Source organism: Furipterus horrens, unplaced genomic scaffold, assembly GCF_987537825.1.
Source record: "Furipterus horrens unplaced genomic scaffold, mFurHor1.1.pri manual_scaffold_8, whole genome shotgun sequence".
NCBI lineage: Eukaryota > Metazoa > Chordata > Mammalia > Chiroptera > Furipteridae > Furipterus > Furipterus horrens.
The window spans coordinates 110,006,460-110,025,054 of NW_028327178.1; the positions used below are offsets into that span (position 1 = coordinate 110,006,460).

At 64.7% G+C, this 18,595-nt stretch overlaps 1 protein-coding gene across 1 annotated transcript in view; it reads right to left on the reverse strand.

Moving 5' to 3' along the window:
* The window catches only part of TAF4 (TATA-box binding protein associated factor 4), a 42,629-nt gene that overhangs the window by 18,029 nt on the left and 6,005 nt on the right, over positions 1 to 18,595 (reverse strand). The window contains exon 3 of the mRNA XM_090286623.1: positions 724 to 890. Within this exon, the coding sequence (XP_090142749.1) occupies positions 724 to 890 (167 nt within the window). The remainder of the gene's footprint in view (positions 1 to 723; positions 891 to 18,595) is intronic.

The window sequence follows — 18,595 nt, forward strand, 5'->3', positions numbered from 1 at the left end:
GCCCCACGGCCGCCTGACGCCGCCTCACACTGAACAGAGCAGACCCGGGGACCGTCTGAGCTGCTCAGACCCTCAGCATGGGGGCGCGACTGAGCCCCCAGCACGTGTGGGCCGGCCCGTCACCTCCGTGCAGGGCGCCGGCCCAGAGGGAGTCACGGAGAAAGGGTTTTCGAGAGCCTTCCGGCCTCCACGTCAGCCACCAACCAGCCCGCTAGCTCAGAACAGCAGGAAGACGCCATCGCAGACGGCAGGGCTGACCATGCCGGCCACGCCTCCATGAGGACCCAGACACGCGGCCGGCCCAGCACGCTCTTCTGCCTCGGAACCCGTCCTCCCGCCCCAGCCCCGCCCCCGCGTGCAGAGAGAGGGTCTGTTCGCCCAGCCTCGTCCAGTCCGGTGCGCCTCCGTGGTGAGCGGAGTTAGCGCCCTCCCGGGCTCTGCTCTGTCCCCCAGGCCCAGCACCTGAGCCTCGGCTGTCCCTGGGCCAGCCGGTGCCGTGGGCACTGGCACCCTGTCCGCGCCGCCGAGGACGCTGAGGTACGGCAGGTAGAGTCACGGAGGGGAGGGCAGGGCCGGGACGCATGTCCCTGCGTGGGGACTTGGACCCAACTCCTCCGAGCAGGGCCCTCCTGATGCCAGCAACAGCCGCCCGGAGCGGGCGCAGGACGCCCTCCCGATGGCCTGGAGCAGGCGCGGGGCGCACGCACGCACGCACGCACTCACCTGGACGGTGGAGATCTGCACAGGTGGGGCACTTGTGGGGGTTGCAGGGCGGGGCGCCATGGCGGTCTGAGGCTGGGCCTGGGCGTGCGCCTGCGCCTGCATCTGGGCCAAGGCCTGCTGAGGGATCATTAACAACTGCCCGTTCTCGCTGCGCACGAGGACCATACCTGGGGACAAAGGACACCTGGCGTCAGAGCCCAGGAAGCAGCGGCTCCGCGGGGAGGCCTGGCAGCGCTGAGGAAGAACGGGGACCACGGTGAGGCCATCACTGGACTAGGGCACTCCTGCCAAAGACGGCGCATGGGACAAGGGGACGGACAGGGCTTGCTTCACGGCGCTCACAGCAGCCGCGCCTTCCTGTCACACTGTCATCCCACGGCCCCCCACCTGGGCCTCAGGGCAGGCACCCCCCACAGGACAAAGCCAGGCGCAGCGACACCGAGGGCCTGGCCGAGCCCCACAGGCCCGCTCTCCCCCACGCAGGCTGCCAAGCGCTGCTGGCAGGGCCTCAGACCCCACACTGCCCGGGGCAGCCCCTCAGCCCTGCCCCCACCCCTGCTGCGACCTGAGAGATACCCACACCCTGCAGCCCCCCAGCCAGCTGTCCTGTGAAGCCCCGAAAACCCCTTCCTTCCAGCAGCTGGAGCCCGTGGGGCCCGGCACCTCACCCTCTGGGCGTGGGGTGCCCACGGCTGACCGGGGAGAGGCCCCACCACACAGACAGACAGGGGAGCCCCTCACACCGCACGTGCCAGAGCCGCGCCGCTGCCAAGCAAACCCAATCACACAGGCTTGGCATCAGTTTCAGCTTCAAAGCCCAGCAAGCAATCGTGGCCCAGACGCCACTAGAAGCAGTAACGTGAGTGTCTAACTGCACAGGTAACTTCCGGGAGTCGGTGATGGAGCCGCGGAAGGGGACCCACACTCTTCCTCGGGCCGGGTGGGCACCGCACTGCCATGGGGCCAGGCCCCGTCCTCCCTGCGGCCTGGCCGGAAACCACGCTCAACCTCCTACCAGCACCCCCCACCCTACCCCCGTGAGCCAGACAGGCCAGAGTCTGAGGGGTCCCGGCGCCTCGGGCCCCCATCAGGATAACATCAAGAAACAACAGGCCCCGCCCAGGGCTCGCACCTGCAAAGTCTGGGTCCAAAAGGACCACCCTTATGCCCACAGACAGCCTTTTACAATAAACCATGCGGAAACCACAAAACCAGACCAAACCAAGGAGCAGGCTGCTGAGCTCCCCCGCGCCAGGGGCCTGTGAGCAGGCATGGGTGTCGGGTGTTGGGGGACTGCCCAGCCGGGGCCACGCTTGGGCTGGAGACCACACTGGAAGCCTGGAAACCCCCCGATGCCTCCCTCAGACCCATGTCACACCACCCGGCCACACGGGGCCCCTGCTCCTTGCTCTTGAGGACTCTGGACACCAGGGGTCCGCACTGGCAGGACGGACGGGGCCCGGCGGCTCCCGGGCTTAGACGTCGCCCTCGCTGGCACGGGGTCAGCCAACGGCCGGGCGCCCCGTGGACTAAAAAGCCCCACCTACAGGACGTCACAGGCTCACCTGAGCAGCGGGCGCCCGTGAAAGCGCAGGGCAGTTCAAATGCCAAGGGAGCAGCAGCGAGAAGGCGGGCGCAGGATGGCCCGCGTGGAAGGGGGGCGCCACAGGAGAGCGGGCGCCAAGCAGGGGCGCTTCCCGCTGGCTGCCGGGTTACAGGGTCCCAGTCGCGGCAAAGGCCCGGAGCGGCCAGCGCGACAGCCACACCACACAGCCCTGGCTCTTGTAAACTGGTTCTGACCCCACCGCAGACACAGCAGCACACCTTTGCCTCAAAACGTAAGTGAAGAATTTCAGGTGGAAGCCTGTGCAGCAGCAGCCTGAGCTCACAAACGCCCTGGGCCTGGGGACACCCGCCGTCCTGACCCCGGCAGGGAGGGGACGGGCAGGAGAGCGCCTTCTCGCAGGGCGCCCAGAAGCAGCGGCCCCCACAGCGCCGTCCTGCACCGCACACGCCTCTGGCGCTTCGTGTCGGCAGGAGCCTAGGAAGGCCGCAGCCCGGGGCCTTGTCCCCCAACCCTCCCGTCGGGAAGGAGCACCCAGCGGCCCCTTCCAGACGCCTTTCGGATTCACCGGCCCACCAGGGAGATCGATTCCGGCCCAGAGGTCAGCCCCCAAGGCCGTTAACAGGGATGGCCGGAGCCGCGGGCTGGGGCTCTGCCTCCTGATCAAGCCCCGGCACCCCCTCGGGCCCGGGACCCCAGGGCCAGCCAGTCGGCAGGAGGGGTAATCATGATGCACCCAGTGAAGCAGAGACGACCCACGTTCCTGTTCCGTTCGTGACAGGAACCGAAGGACGAGGAAACGCACAAGCAGGGACCCTCGGGACACCCCAGCCCACGCCCGCCGCTGGGCTGCACAGGCCGAGGCTCAGCTGCACCTGCTCAGGTACCCGCGAGGACATCCTGGGGCACCCGCGACGCTCAGCTTCCCAGCCTCTCCTTCCCCCCAACATCGTAAGAATGTCCTGTCACTCAGCGCCACTGTCGGCGGCCACGTGCTAGTGCGTCCGCAGTGAACCTGTAACGTCCGCACCGGCGCGCACTCGGGCAAGTTTCTCTGTTTCTCGTCAGCAAAGCTCAGGCTTTAAGGTCACACGGGCGGCACGGAGCCCCTCCCCAGCGCCACAGAAGCCTCGCTGCCGGGCCATGACCGACCGCGCCTCGGGTGCTCGCTGCTCCCAGGAGCCCTGACGGCGCCTGCCTGGGAGGCCAGGACACCCCACCCGGGTCCCGGGTGGCGCGAGCAGTGGGCAGCCCAAGGTCACCTGGCAGACCACGTCCCCATGTCTGTCCAAGCACGACCGCCAGATCCAAGGGCTGAATGAGCCCGCCCCGCCCCTCCCCTGCCGCGCCAGAGTTCAAGGTGAAGCCAAGTGCTCCCACCCAGTCACGCTTTGTCTGAGGCCTCTCGTGCCAACGTTCTTTACTACATCCGGAACGGAAATGTAGGTCAGCCCCGGTGGCACGACACACGACCAGGCATTTCTGTTCTCACCTGGGACCTCCCCTGGAGGAGCCCCTGCTGGGGCCGCGCCTCAGCACAAGCAGATCCACCACGAACCTGCGCACGCGGCCCAGGGGCTCCCTGGCCCTGGGAGGGCACGTCACCCAGGAGAACGACCCAGGCCATAATGGCAGGAGCAGGGACCAGACCCCTGTGCTACCCTCTGCCCCGCAAGCATCCCTAGCACTGTGACTGGCAGAGGGCAGCCTGCCAAGCTGAGGGACAGCGGGTAAAACCCAGCACAGGAAATGCGCAGACGGACACTGTCCCTGACACTGACGCTCACGACCCAGGGGAGAGAGCAGACACACGAGGCACTGCCTGACACGCGGCAGAGGATTCATCCCGAGGCCACCTGGGCTGGGTCCCCAGAGGGGCGGGAGGAGAAGGAGCCTGGACAGAGCCCAGAGTCCAGGAAGAGAGGACCCCAGCCCCAAGTCCTTCCCACAGGGACGGTCCTCTGCAGCTCTGCGCCTTCGGGACAGGAGTGTGTCCTTGGCAGACGCGTCTCTGCATCCGTTCACGACGTCCCCACCAACTCCATCTTCACGCACATCGAGGGGGTGGACCGTGACAACTCATCACACGGCGGTGGCACACACTGCCTGCTGCCACGTAAGAGACGCGCCCAGCTCCCCACACAGTGGCTATGGGGCCCCTCACCATTTCAACGGCCCCGCCGGGTTTGTGACCAGTCTGCTCGGGTACAAACCATGGCGTTCTCCAACCCTCAAGTCAGGCAGCTGGTGACTGAGTGTCCGTGCGGTCACTGCCACAGCCTTACTGACGTTGGCACAGGCCCCTCCCCAGGTACGTGGCTCAGGGCCGCCACTCCTGCAGCTGTGGCTCCCAGGTGCTGGAGAGCAGTGGCCCCGGGCCCTGAGGACAGGCCTGCTCTGGCCTCCGCCCCTGCTCAGGATGCAGCAGACAGCCACAGGGGCTCCCACAGCGGAGCGCGGGGTGGGGGACCCCAGCCCTGGCCCCTCCAGCGCTGCTCTGTGCCCGGCACACCCCCCCCACGGTAGCTCCTCACAGCCGCTGTAAGGGCTAACATGCTTCGGCCAGGTGATAAGGTTACAACGCACAAACACACCTACGTGTAGTGTACAACTTAGGCCCAGCATGTGAGCGTGGTGGGCGCATGTGTGCACGTGAGGAGCCCGTCAGCCCGCCCGTGCCGGGGGCAGAGCTGCTGTGGATGCCCCCTGACGCTCCCAGCACTCGTCAGAGACCCTTCCCCACAGCGCACTGGACACTGAAGACGTAGAAGCCACCAGTCTGGGGGCCATAGGACCCCAACGACACCTAAAGGCACAGGCTGGCGTCCACCAACACCAGCCCCATGGGAGCTGCGGTCGGCACGGCTGTGACACGGTCAGGACAGCTGGGATGGGGGCGGAAATCCGTCCAAATGAAAGCTGGAGCCAGGACATGCTTGGCTCTCCCAAGATGCAAACTCAGGTGGCATGGCTGCGGTTGGGGGAGGGGACAAAGGACAGCTGGCCCCGGTACCCTAACCTCCCCGGGAACTCAGTGATGAGCCCCCGGGCCCAGGGCCTCCCCCCCAGACACACGTTCTCACCCAGTGACCAGCATGGCCCTGGCCTCCGGGCCCCGACAGCCCAGGAGAGGCCACTCACACCAACCAGGGGCTGCAGGGGACCCGGAGGCCAGGGAGCGGTGAGCGCCACAGGGCGCGTGAGGCAGGACAGCGGGGTGGGGGATGACAGGACAGCGAGCAGTGCTGTGGTGGAGGAGCCACGGGACGTGTCCACGCCTCCCAGAGCCCGGGGGCCGCGGCCCGTGTGCCCCTCGGTGCGTCCACTGAACAGACGCAGGAAATGGCATTAAGGCTGCAGATGTCACGTCACCAGACCCTTCCCGGCCCAGCTTCTCGACGCCAAGTCTACTGCTAACAACGCGAGTGGACACGTAACGTAAAACAGCCCCAGACACTGAAAGCCCTTTCCGGCCCGTGAGAACACGAGGCACACCCTTCAGGGGCCCTGGGTGTCTGTCTTCGCAGGAAAGCACCCAGGTCCGTCCATAGCATAACGAGCTTTCTAGCTGATGCTCAGAGAAGAGAAAATTATTTCAAAGCACGCGCGTCAGGCCAGCTGCAGGCACGGCCCACCAGGCGAGGCAAGCGGCCAAGGAAACTGAGAGACGAGGCCAGGGCCCAGCTGGCGGCGCGCGCGCCGAGGTCTCCCCTCTGTCCTGGCGGGGCTTCCCGCACTGACGCCCGGAGAAGACGTGGGAAAGGCCGAGGGAAGCAAACGAGCAAACAAAAGCTCCGCGGCGAGCAGAGGCCTCCCGTCTCCCTCTGGCCTCCAGGTGGGGTCTGCGGCCCACCCCCTCGACCTTCTGCGCCAACCCCAGGGCAGGGGTCACAGAGGAGGCCAGCCCCAACCCCTTCCTCCTCCACCCCTTCCCTGCACGGACGACCTCCAGTCTCGGGGGAACTTAGGGCCACAGCAGCACGTCCCCTAGAGGTTCTCAGACCCAGCGCTCCTCACACACACGTGGGCACCTGCGGGAGGGCAGGGAGGCGGGAGGGGGGCCCAGAGTACAGCCTCTGGACCCTCACCAGGTGAGACCCAAAGACAAAGCCGCCTGCGCGCCGGCACAGGGAGAGCGGCACTGGACGAGGTCGGACGTCGTGCGTGATGGACACCCTCACCTCCTCAACCCCACCAAGGGCGTCTCGGAAAACCCAGGGCTCACAGGCCACCGGAACGGAGCGGGGCGGGGGCAGCCCTGGGACGGGAAGTGCGGCCCCCGTGGCCCCGCAGCCCCTGCTCCACGCGCACGGAGGGCCCGGCCGGCGTGGCCGGGAAGGGCGCGGCACTGTGGCCACAGTGCCCGACCCCGCAGACGCTCCCGGAGCCCCACGGACCCGCTGAAGAACCAGTGCGAGGGTCAGGCGAGGCCACGGGGCCTCAGATCAATCCCTAAAGCGCGATTATTTCTAAATGTTGCCAACAAGTAACTGAAATTACCCCCCTTAAAAATACCATTTGTGCCCTGGCTGGGGGTGCTCGGTGGACTAAGCACCAGCCTGCAAACCAAAGGGCAGCCGGTTCGATTCCCAGGCAGGGCACATGCAAGGGCTGCAGGCCAGGCCCCTGGTTGGGGGCGTGGAAGAGGCAACCACACATAGTTTCTCTCTCTCTCTTAAAAAATAAAATAAAGTAAGACAGCGAAGTATTTTTTCTAAAAAGTACCATCTATGTAACAAATATGTGACCACTCCAGAACCCCTTCACAGCCCACGGCAAGGACATGAAAAGTACAAAACGACTCGCCAAGAAACTCAAAAGCATGAACCGGTGGCGACACTGACCACGCCCACGGGTCGGGGGTCGGAGCTGCTGAGACGTCCGCCCCGCAGGCCTGCCGTGCAGTTCAGCTCAGTCCCACGCAAGGCGTGGAAGACTTTCTGTGGCAACTGACGAGCTGACTCTACAACTTACACGGAAACACAGCCCAGACACCTCTGCGAAGGGCAGTGGGGAGCAGGTTCCGTCCGCGCCCAGGCCCTCCCCCAGGGGCTACCCTGGCCAAGTGCCGTTCTGCCGCCTGGGACAGACGTGCCCGTGACGGGACCACAGTCCAGGCACAGCCCCCACACACGGGGCCAGAGAATCCAACAGCCCCAGGACGACCTTCGCAACCCCCAGGGCAGGAGTAATGGGACATCCTGTAGGAAAATAAGTGAATCTCAGCCCCTACCTGACAACTCTCCGAAAATTAACCCAACTCGGACCAAGGGAGAGCTAAAACCATAACAACCGTAGAAGACACATGGGCAACTCCTTGTGCTCAGGGTTAGCCAGAAATGTCTTTGGTGACACGCCAGCTCTCCAAGGAAGAAAGGGGTGCCCCAGGCCCGCTGAAAACAGAAGGCTGCTCCCTGAGACACGCCGGAGGTGTGTGAAAAGGCGACAGACTAAAATACTGATAAAACAACTCAGTCTGATAGGGGACTTGCATGAAAATATGTTTTTAAAGTTCTTACCGAATCAGCAATAATACAACAAGCAACCCAGTTAAAAGCAGAGGCAGAGGTTTGAATAGACCCTTCACAAAAGACATGCAATTGACAAATAGGCCTGTGAGAAGACGCGCCTCGTAATCACCGAGGAAACACAAATGAAAACCTCGATGCGCTGGCGTCGCCCTCGCACTGAGGGGCTGACAGAGGCGGCGCTGGGCAGGGAGGGTCCCACCGCTGGCGGGCGGGGGTGCGGCCGCTCTGGACAGCCTGCCGTGCACACAGCGGCTGCGGTCCCTTCCCAGGCCCACAACGCACGCCTGGTGCCTGACTGAGAGAAATAGAACCTCGGGTCCCCGCGAGACTCCCGCCAGCCTGTTTCTGAGACACACACTCCCTAACCTTCCCGTCGGGGTGCAGAGAGCCCGGTCAGTGCACCGGCCCAGAGCTCCCACGGAGAGAGCGCAGGACCTCCCGGCACCTGCAGCAGCAGCATGACGCTCACCAGTCCCGGCTCCGGGCAAGAACCACGCAGCGAGGGCTGCGGTTGGGTCATTTCAGACATAAAAGACTACGAAGAGCAAAGGCACCCTGACCGGGCAGCCGGCAGGTGTGCTCCCCAGGGGCGAGCTTCGGCCTCGTGCGGTGGGGACAGCGCACGTTTACGTGCCTGCTGACCTCGCGGAACTGCGCACTGAGAGCAAACGCTGCTGGCTGGGCCCCACGCCATTCGAGCGAGGAGCGCGCACGTGCCGGCAGACAGGGCAGCAGGGCCCGCGGCCCAGCCGGGCCACCAGGAGGAGGGCAGGCTGCCCCCCAGCTCAACGATCCATCCCGTGGCCCCGAGAGCAGAGCTTCATCACTACTGCCAGACAGGAACCCTGTCCACCGCTGGCAAGGGAGTGGCACACGTGTCCAAACACGGGATGCTCCCAGCATGAACATGTCACTGCCACGTGTGGCCCACTGAGGCAGACAGACACACCACAGCATACGAGCCATTGACATGAGATTCTGGAAAGACCAAACCAAACCACCATGCAGAGGCAAAAGGTCCACCGGCCCAGAGTGCTGGCACCTGGGGCCTCCCGAGTGAGGGGCGTCCATGCCTGACAGTGACCGTGTAAGGACAGGTGAGCACACTTCTCTACACACAGCCAGATACTTGCAGTGGGTGCATGCCACTGTGCGTGGATCATGCCTACAAAAGGCACATGTGTGCAGCACGCAGGCACACCTCGGACCCTACAGGCCTGGTTCCACGTCACCGGGAAGGTGACTAGATGGGACGCACACCTGTCTCGTGGACACAGGAGAGGCGTGTGCACCAACACCAGGCACAGCACCCAGTGTGGCTGTCACCACGGCAGAGTCTGACGTCTCCGGCCCAGTCCCTCCCGGACTTTCTGAGCTCCCGCACGGGGCAGCACAGGAAAGTGTCAGGGTGCAACGAGATGTCTCCTCTGCGGGCACAGACAAGAAACGCTAACTTTCTCCGTGAAAGTGCCGCCAGCAGAGGACCTGCACACTGTGTAAGGGACACTCAGAGGTGCAGGCGGGCATCTCTGCCTCTCCTGGTGTGAAGACCCACGCACGTCTGTACCTGGGGCCCAGACGGCGATAAACATGCTTGCCACATGTCAATAGTGAGGAGTGACTCTGTCAAGGGAGCCGGAGATGTGCCATCACGGCCCGCACCTCGAACCCCACACCAGGACATTCCAACCTGCCGCTGCTGACCCTCGTCCCACCGCCACCCTTCTGCCAGGCCTGACCCCACCCCCGCGGCCACCCAGGCAGGCAGGGCCACCAACACTGTCCGCCGCCGCGCCAACAGCGGAGGGCAGTGAGCGGTGGCACCTGGCTTCCTTAGGAACCCTCTCGACCTTGGCCCAGAGGACAGGGACAGGAGGACCACCTGCAGAGCAGGACCTAGACCGTCCCCTCCCTCTAGCCTCTAGCGCTCCTCCCCGCACCCCCCGAGGGGCAGCCCCTCTCCTGCCCGGCAGAGCCTGGAACTCGGAGGCGGCACAGCAAGGCTGCAGGACACACTGTTAATATACAAGAGTCAACCACGTCCCCTGTGCCGGCAAGGAACAAGTGGGGTCTGAAATCAGAAACGCAATCCCATTCACGTTAGCACCCCAAAACTGAGCTACTGAGGTACAAATGCAACAGGACACACACAAGCTCTATGTGAAGCCAACTACAAAATGCTATGAGTTACGGAAAGAAAAAGCAAATAAAGGGAGAACATTCCACGTTCACGGACAGGAAGAACCAACACTGTCAAGAGGTCAATTCTTCCCAACATGACCTGTAGATTCAACGCAGTCCCCACCAGGAGCCCAGCACGTCACCTCGTGGTCACGGACCGACTGATTCTAAAGTCCACACGGAGGCGAGAGACCCAGGACAGCCGACGGAGCCACGAAGGAGAAGCACGGAGTCGGAGTGAGGCCCCCGACCTCGACCAACCGTAAAGCTACAGTGACCGCGACAGCGTGGTTCCTGCTGCAGGACCGGACACACAGAGCACCGGGACGCTGCGGAGAGCCCGGCCCAGACCCCGTCCACAGGGCCGTGGCCTCGGACGGAGGAGCAAAGGCCACTCAACGGAGAGAGGACAGCGTCTCCTGTCACTGCTGCTGGGACCGCCGGACATCTCCGTGCGGGACAGCGAGTCGACACACAGACCCGCGCCCTGCACGGAACCCACTGAAGCGATCGCACACCTGCCTGTAAACCGCAAAACCGTGACGCTCCTGGGAGAACACGCGGGAGAGCCCCTGGACGACCCCGGGGTCGGCGGTGACGTTTCAGAGGCACCACTGGCGACAGGACCCGGGAGAGAGAAAACTGATGGGCTGAACTTGGGTAACGTTCGGGGCTTCTGCTCGACGGAAGCCGACATCGAGAGAACGAGACCGGCCACAGGGCGCGGAGGGGTTTGCAAAGGCGCCTCTGATACAGGGCTGCTTCCCAAAATACACAAAGAATTCTTAAAACCGGAAAGAAAGCGAACAGCTGATGGAGAATGGGCTGGACCCCCTCCCAGAACCTCACCGGAGAGGCCACGCAGGTGGCAACGCAGCAAATGGAAAGACGCTGCCACCCCGTGTCATCGGGGACACGCAGGGGACACGCAGACGACACGCCACGGGACACCACCGCACCCCCGTCAGCACGGCCAGAACCCAGAGGCGGACACCACCAAGCGCTGGGGGACATGGAGCCGCGGGATGCTCGGTCCCCGCGGCCGGGGATGCAGATGCCGCAGCCACTTTGGAAGGCAGTTGGGCGGCTTCTTACAGAACTGAACGGACCCCCACGGCCCAGCACCGCGCCCCCCGGTATTCACCAAAGGAGCTGAGAGCTGCGTCCACACAGACACCTGCACGCGGACGTTCCCAGCGGCTTTGCTCATAACTGGCAGCACCGGAAGCCACAGACGCCCCTCGGCAGGTGGGCGAATAAATCAACTGTGAAACTGAAACTGCTCTAAACAAACTGTCTTTACATTAAAAGAAAAAAGAAAAAGAAGAAAAAAGGAAAGAAAAACCATGGTACCTGCCCTGGCTACTACTGGAGCCTCCAGGGGGTCGGCCCCAAACCCCAGAGGAGCAGCAGCCGTGGTGGCTGATGGCAGAATCACCCTGTCTCTCCAGACCCCACGGAACAAAGAGCAGAGGAATTTAAACGGTCCCAACCCCTCAACAGGGGAGACAGGGAAAGGACCAGAGAAGTCTCGACAGATGCATGAAACAGGGAAGGAGACCCCAGAAGAGGAGCGGGGGGGTGGGGGGGGTGCCTGCTGTAGACAGTGACAGTGGACAGGGACCAGGCACATGTGGACGGGGACCTGGGGTCACATGCGCAGGGCCAGGGGTTGTGGGCAGCACCCAACAGCTATGTGTCCAGGTCACGGCAGAGAACTGAGGGCATGAGGCCCTTTCCTAAGAAACAGACGGCAGCCTGGCACCCAGGCCCCACTGGCCACCTGCCCCACGGGTGCCTGGCCCCGCCATGGCTCTCCGCCCCGCGTCCCTTCCATGCTCAGACAAGCCAGCACTGCCAGGCACTTCAAGAAAGGCCTGGACGAGTCGGGGACCTGAGGGCCGGCCACGCACCGAGTGCTGTCCGGGCGCTGGGGGCCCGCGGGGCTCCTCTCCCATGGAGCAACTTGGGGGTTCTGGGGAGGTCAGGGAGCTGAACCGACGGGACACCCGGAACAGGGAGGCCATGTGGACACGCATCCAGACGCCAGTTAAAGGAGTTCCAGAAGGAGCAGACAGACAGCAGTTGTTCAGGGAAGGAAATCCCCACAGAAGTAAGAGAAACATCAGGCTCAACCCGGAGACCTGGGCTGTCCAGCCCTGGTACGACGGCAACACCGTGGGGTACGCCCAGCAGCTGCGTGCACCCCGGGGACACGGGACAGCACGCGGGACACGGGCCTCAGCAGGCGGGGCTCCCCACAGGCGCCTGCTCACACGCAGCCTCCCCTGGCAGTGACTTGGGGACGGGCACCAGCAGGATGCCAGCACCGGGCCTACCTGGTGGGGACAGGTCAAGGACATCTTCTGCCCCGGCTCTGTCCCCAACAGCCTTGTCCCTGTCCTCTCCACAGCGCCACCACGGCACCGTGACGAAGAGCACACCTGACCCCTGGCCACCTCTGTCAGCTCCGTGCTGGTCAGACAGACCACAGGCCACCCTGGCATGACGACCCGCTCTCTGGCCCGAGCGCCTCCGCGGAGGGAACTCTGTGTCACTGGGGACTGCTCCTGAAGCCGGATTTCTCATGGGACACAGGTCACGGTGCACACCGCCCCCCACAGAGCCTGGGGACAGCCACTCTCCCTGCCCCTCCGAAAGAAGGAGGCAGGAGCGCCCACAGCCTCTTGTCCCCACGTCCCTCCCTGCCGTTCAGCCCAGAGTCGCCCAGCTGCCTCCCGCACGACTCGCCGCCCGCCTGCGCCCATCCAGAGCCCTCACACCCACTGCCCTCGCCAGGGCAGGCTCTCCCTCTCCACCACTCAGCTGCCCACCTCCCTCGTACAAGGGACAACTCCAGGAAGACCACGTTGCCCTCAGCCACGTGACCGTGTTCCTCCGCCCCAGCTCCAGCTCCTGCCCTCTCACCAGGCGCCCTCCTCTGAGGGGCGTGACCACACCTCTACCCCCGAAGGTGGCCAGGACCACCCTCCTGCTGCAGCCTGCTGGCTGCCCTGTCCTGGGACCCTGGGGGCCTCTAGGCGCTGACCCCCCCCCACTCTACTCCCTCAGCACTAACTCGTCCCACGGGGACACGTCAGTGACCCATCACGTGCCACAGTGGTCAGCGAGCACCTGCCCCTGCTGTGCTGAGGGTGCAGACACACGGGCACAGCACAGAGCGAGGGATGCCCGCGGCTCAGGGAGACCCGACCCTGGGTGACGGGCGACGTGGGAGCGCCCTGGGTGTTGGGGGTTAAAATGAACATCACTGCCCGGGCCAGATGGCTCAGGTGGTTAGAGCGCTGTCCCGATACAACAGGCTGTGGGTTCAAACCCCGACAAAAGCACATACAGAAGTGAACCAATGACGCATCCGTAAGGAAAGCTGACATCGCTCTTTCATGCCCGTGTGTGTCCTGCACTTTCTAACAGGGAACCAGGAACTTCAATCGCAGGTGACGGCCCTGCTCTGGAGTCTCCGACCTCTTAAGGAACGAACCCAGAAACAACGGGAGGAATGTGCTTGGACACCATTCTCACGTCTCGTCCCCCTTCTGAAACCAGGGTCCCCAATCGTCTGAGCGCCCAGGAAGCTGCCTCACCTGCCACTCAGGACCGGCCCGTCCAGCCTGCAGGGGACAAACCCAAAGGTAGCTCTGTCCTCGCCTCCCCGACTGGCACCAATGCGCGACAGGGGAGGGCATCTCCGTGACTCTCCTGCCCCGCAATCAGGCTCCCCCCGCGAACTCCCCCTGGGCCCACCTGTGAGCTCCCCTGTGTTCTCCCCGAAGGGCTCCAGCAAAGGTGCTGAGGAGGGCGAGCGAGGCAGGGGGCCGCAGGGAGCACCCCTGTGGCCGCAGAGCTAAGCTCAGGCACCAGCAGGTGGGAGAGGGGCGGGGCCGGCAGCCGCGGGGGGCGGGGCCGGCAGCCGCAGGGGACGCTGCTGCAGGCGCTTGTTAAACTGTTTAAATGACACATGAATGAGGCCGCCAGGCTGGGACCTAAGGCTGTGACTAACCCAGGGCCGCGCACCTGGCCGCACACAGGGGCCCTGTCCTCACCTGGCGTCCCCTCTCCATCACAGGCCTGCCCGCGTCCCGGCCTGTCTGCCCGGCGGACAGACCTCCAACGCCTGGGGACGACTCCTGACTCAGGCCACAGGCGCGCCCACCACGCAGCGCCACGCGGACGCCGAGGTGCCGGGATGCGGGCGGCCAGCCCTGCCCTGCGCCCTCAGGGGAGCCCACACAGACTCACCTGCACGGCTCAGGGCCGCCCGCCCTCCACCGAAGCCTGCCGGGCTCAGTGCCACGCCGCGGCCCGAGGAAGCGCCGGCATGCGGCAGGCTCGTGCGCCCGGGGCGAGCGATAAGAGAGGCCAGTCTGGGCAGAGGGGCCTGCAGCTGCTACGGGCCCCCACGACCCGGGTGCGGACCGGCAGGTGAGGGAGGCGGCGGGCTGTGCTGGCGCGGGGACAGACTGCAACAGCCCCAGGGTCAGGCCGCCACCGCAGGACAGCAGCCCTGAGGCCCCAGGGGGAGCAGCCCAGAGCCAGCGCAGGGCCCCAGGCACAAGACCACCCCCCGAGTCGGGCCAGCAGCTGCCCACCAACCTGCAAACACACATGATCACAAGAATAGCCGCTTCAGGGCTCGCTCGGCGGGACGGGCGCTGCTGGGTCACGCCCGCTGCTCAGACCGCTTTCAGAGAAACAAACTCTCAGGGAACAAGGCAAACATCCCATCCACGGGCACAGGCCGGCACCCAGACCCCCGGGGCAGCCACCTGCAGGGAGTCCTTGGACCCACACACCCCCGACACACAGGTGAGCAGACGCCACCAGCTTGTGGCCCTGCACAGACGCCGGGACGGACGCACGGGCACCGTGCCAGCCTGCGCACAGGCCTCCTGTCGCCCCGCCTGCAGCGACAAGAGCCGAGTGGGGCAACCGCGCAGGTCTGGGCTTTCACAGGTCAGCCCCGCCTGAGCGCGCCTTCCAGGACAGGCCACTGCCCGTGTCTCCCAGGCAAGGCCTCGGCTCTCTGGGCTGGGGACCATGTTCCCTAGAGCAGCGGGTCCCAGGCAGGTGGGCAGCCCCGCGGTGAGTGAGCCGGCACTGCCAGGGGTGCAGAGTCAGGGACTCACATGGGGGTGGGTCTGAACCCGAAGCCCCAGTGCTGGGCAAGGGCCGCCTCCACCTGAGGTGGCCCCCAGTCAGTGGTTTCCAAACTTCGTCGTGTGACGAGAGCCAGGGTCGGCTGCAGAGCGCCAGGAATGCGCCTGGACTCAGGGCTCCGTCTGCGCCGCCCCAGCCACCATGACCTGAGGACCGTCAGTGGCCGCCGTGAATTCATTCCTCCGGGGCTTCCGAAGCAGGCGTTCTGAACTGAGCTGCTTAACTGCTGAGGCCCTAACGGCAGGGCCCGACCTGTTATCTCATCAGCCCAGAGCAGCCGAGGAACCCCGCCGAGCCCACAACGCGCGCAGAGGGCCGGCCTGCGGCCCTGCCCCGGAGCACAGGGTGGCTGCCGACTCCTCGTCAGAAACGACAGTGCAAGCTGGACGCCCACCCTCCAGACGCTCCACTGTGGTCCCCGCACACGCCCGTCGGAGGACGGGACACAGGGCCAGACCTGAGCTGGTGCTGAGCCTGTGTTTGCTGATGGACGGACGGAGCAGGTGCTGAGCCTGTGTTTGCTGATGGACGGACGGAGCAAGCTCACACCCCAGCGCTGGCCACGAGGACACGAGGCCAAGCAGAGCGGCTGGCCGTCCGCCAAGGCAGCACCCCCGCCCCCCGGGCCAGCTCCTGGTGACAGCCAGCCTCTCACAGCGCAGAGCACACAGACCCTTCGCCCTGCGGACGCTCCCTAAAGCCCTGGCCCCTCCTCTGCATGCAGCACTGGGGACACAACCCCAGAAGGGGCCACAGTACCCAGTGCCACCAGCTCCTCCGCTCAGTGGCCGCCTGCCTCCACTGGCCTCGGTGTCCTCACGCAGGAAGGTGCCCTCCATGGGCCCGTGGGCCCCAGGAACCTACCGCCTCATGGAAGCCTGGTCAGCACAACGCAGGACGTTGGGGACACACACACCAAGACTGTTGAACCACCCGAGTTACCAATTCCAGTGTCCGTCAGAAGTTGGAACACCCACGCTAAGCCACTGTCATCAATACAAAGGCAAAAAAGCCAGGAGACACTTGCTACCTTAATGACAAACGCTCCCACATCATAAAAAGCTCTTAGAACTACAAGGGCCCCACATCTCCTTCCCCGAAGACCTGGCAGCACTCAGGACGGCTCTGCCCAGCCCAGCCGCCAACCTTGCCTGGCGGTCGCCTTCCCTGCCACCTCCGAGCCCAGGGGAGCACACACCCCTGACGCTCCTCTCAGAAATGGATCTCAAATGTAACCGGTCTGAACAGGGACACATGTCCTCCTCCCCTCCCCCACCGCCCACCCCAATCTCGGAAGCCCCAATCTCGGTCACCCTGGGAGGCCTGGGAATGTGTGCACAGCGCTCTGTACCCACAGCAGCCCCGGGCCCAGGCACCTGCGCTCGCCTGGACGCTGTCCCCTCCCACCGCCACCGACACAGCTGAGGGTCCCCCGCTGCCACCTAAAGCCTCCCACGGCTTCCCAGACCCAGAGACAGACTCGGCCCGCGGCACACCTGGATATAACGGCCCCGTGCCCTGGCCAACCGCCCCCTGCCTCCCAGGGCCCCTCACTCACCCGCCGCGGCCAGGACCTGCTCTCTGACCCCCTGGGGCCCTCTGCCTGGAGCCCAGGCCCCGGGCTGCCATCCACGGCTGTCTGCCAATGACAGCTGTCAGGAGGACCTCCCACCCTGCCCAGGCCCCCGCGTCTCCCTGCCTGGCTCGCTGCTCTCTCCCTCTGCTTCTTGCAGACGCCCGACCTGACCACAGGGGCGACCTGTACCCCGCACCCCTGCATCCCTGCAGCTATACCCTGGAAGGAACGAATGGACCGCAGTCCCTGCCAGCACCCGTGGGGACAGGCGGAGCAGACTCCATCACAGAAACCAAATGCGCACTTGACCAAGCTTTCCGGGGACGTGCCCAGAACGCACTTCTACAGCGCAGTCCTTGGGCTGTGGCTCCGAAACCCTGGAAGCGAACGTGTCAGTGGCCAGGCCCCTGGCAGGCAACTGCTACCCAAGCCAGGGAAACAGCCCATCAGACGCACACCGCGCTGCACACAGCCATGTGCTCTGGGTCACGCGTCACGGACAAGGGGCTTCGCCTTGGCAGCATCACAGGGCCTGCGGCGGTGGAGAGCCAGGCTGGACAGGGAGCTGCAAGACCACCAAGGGGCGGGATGCACCCATACACGGCAGGCTCAGGTGGGCTGCGGGGGGCGCGCAGGGGGCACGGTGACCACGCCGCAGGGCGGAGCACAGTGGCCCTGCATGCGGGCTGAGGGCGTGCACTGAAGGGCCTCAGTCTGGGTGCGGCGGGGAGCCCAGTGGCTTCATTTTCTCCAGGTTCCCATCCTTCCCCAACTTCCTAGAGTAAGTGAACTAACTTTACAACCTAGAAAACATTTCCAAATGGCTAATAATTTTTGACAGCACAGTCCAGAAACCTTCCGCTTTCGCTCTTCCAGTAACACTACACTTCAGGCACCCCTGCCTGTCCCGTGGCCCCCACGCGACACCAGCGTGCGGGTTCTGCTGACGCCACCAGGACGAAGGTCCTCTAGGAGAGGCCGGTGGGCACCTTCAAAGACTTCCCTCCAGAGCTCCCGTCCAACGGGCTTTAGCAAAAATGTGACGGCGGAAAGAGCGTCTTCCTTCCCCTCTCACCACAAAGATGTGACGCCCACAGGGCATGACCAGGCCCCCACCAGCAGCTCCTTTCCCCAAAGCGCTCAGTGTCACCGCTGCCGCCCAGGCTGCTGCGCTGACCATCCACCGGGATGTGCGCACACAGCCCTGGGAGGAGGGCTTCGCTGCCCTGGCTCCTAGCGCCCTGGTCTGTCCACTCGGACCCCGGGCCTCCCAAACAAGTCACTTGAAGCGAGAGATCCCTCTCCCGCTCGCCCCTCAGGCCCCCAGGACCGACACCCCTCTGACGCCATCGTAAAGAACTGCCTTGGTCTCTCTCCACCTCCGGAGCCAGGAACCCTCTGGATGCAGGCCCTCTGGGGTGAGAGCTCCCCAAGGGCGGAGGGGACCCCACCCCCCTCCCTGCTCCTGGGCAGGAGCTCAGGGGTCCAGGAAGCATGTGCATCCCCTCCTCCCAGGGCCACGTGGAAAAGGCTCTAACTTCAGGATGGAAGAGCGAAGACCACAGAGTCACAGAGCTGCAGAGGGCTGCGCTCACAACACCCACAGCAGCAGGGCAGGAGCTCCAGGCCTCCGTCCCCGTCCTCCATCCCCCGTCCCCATCCCCGGCCTCAGTCTCCTCACACACAGCAGTGCGCAGCCAGGCAGCCAGAGAAGGAAGCCAGAACATCCATGCACTTTTCAAGTTTGGGCAATTTCTATATGCTTCCTGAGTGTTTTAATTACTTGGAATAGATACTTAAGGACATGAAAATCCATGGTCCTACCCCAGAGATCCCACGTCC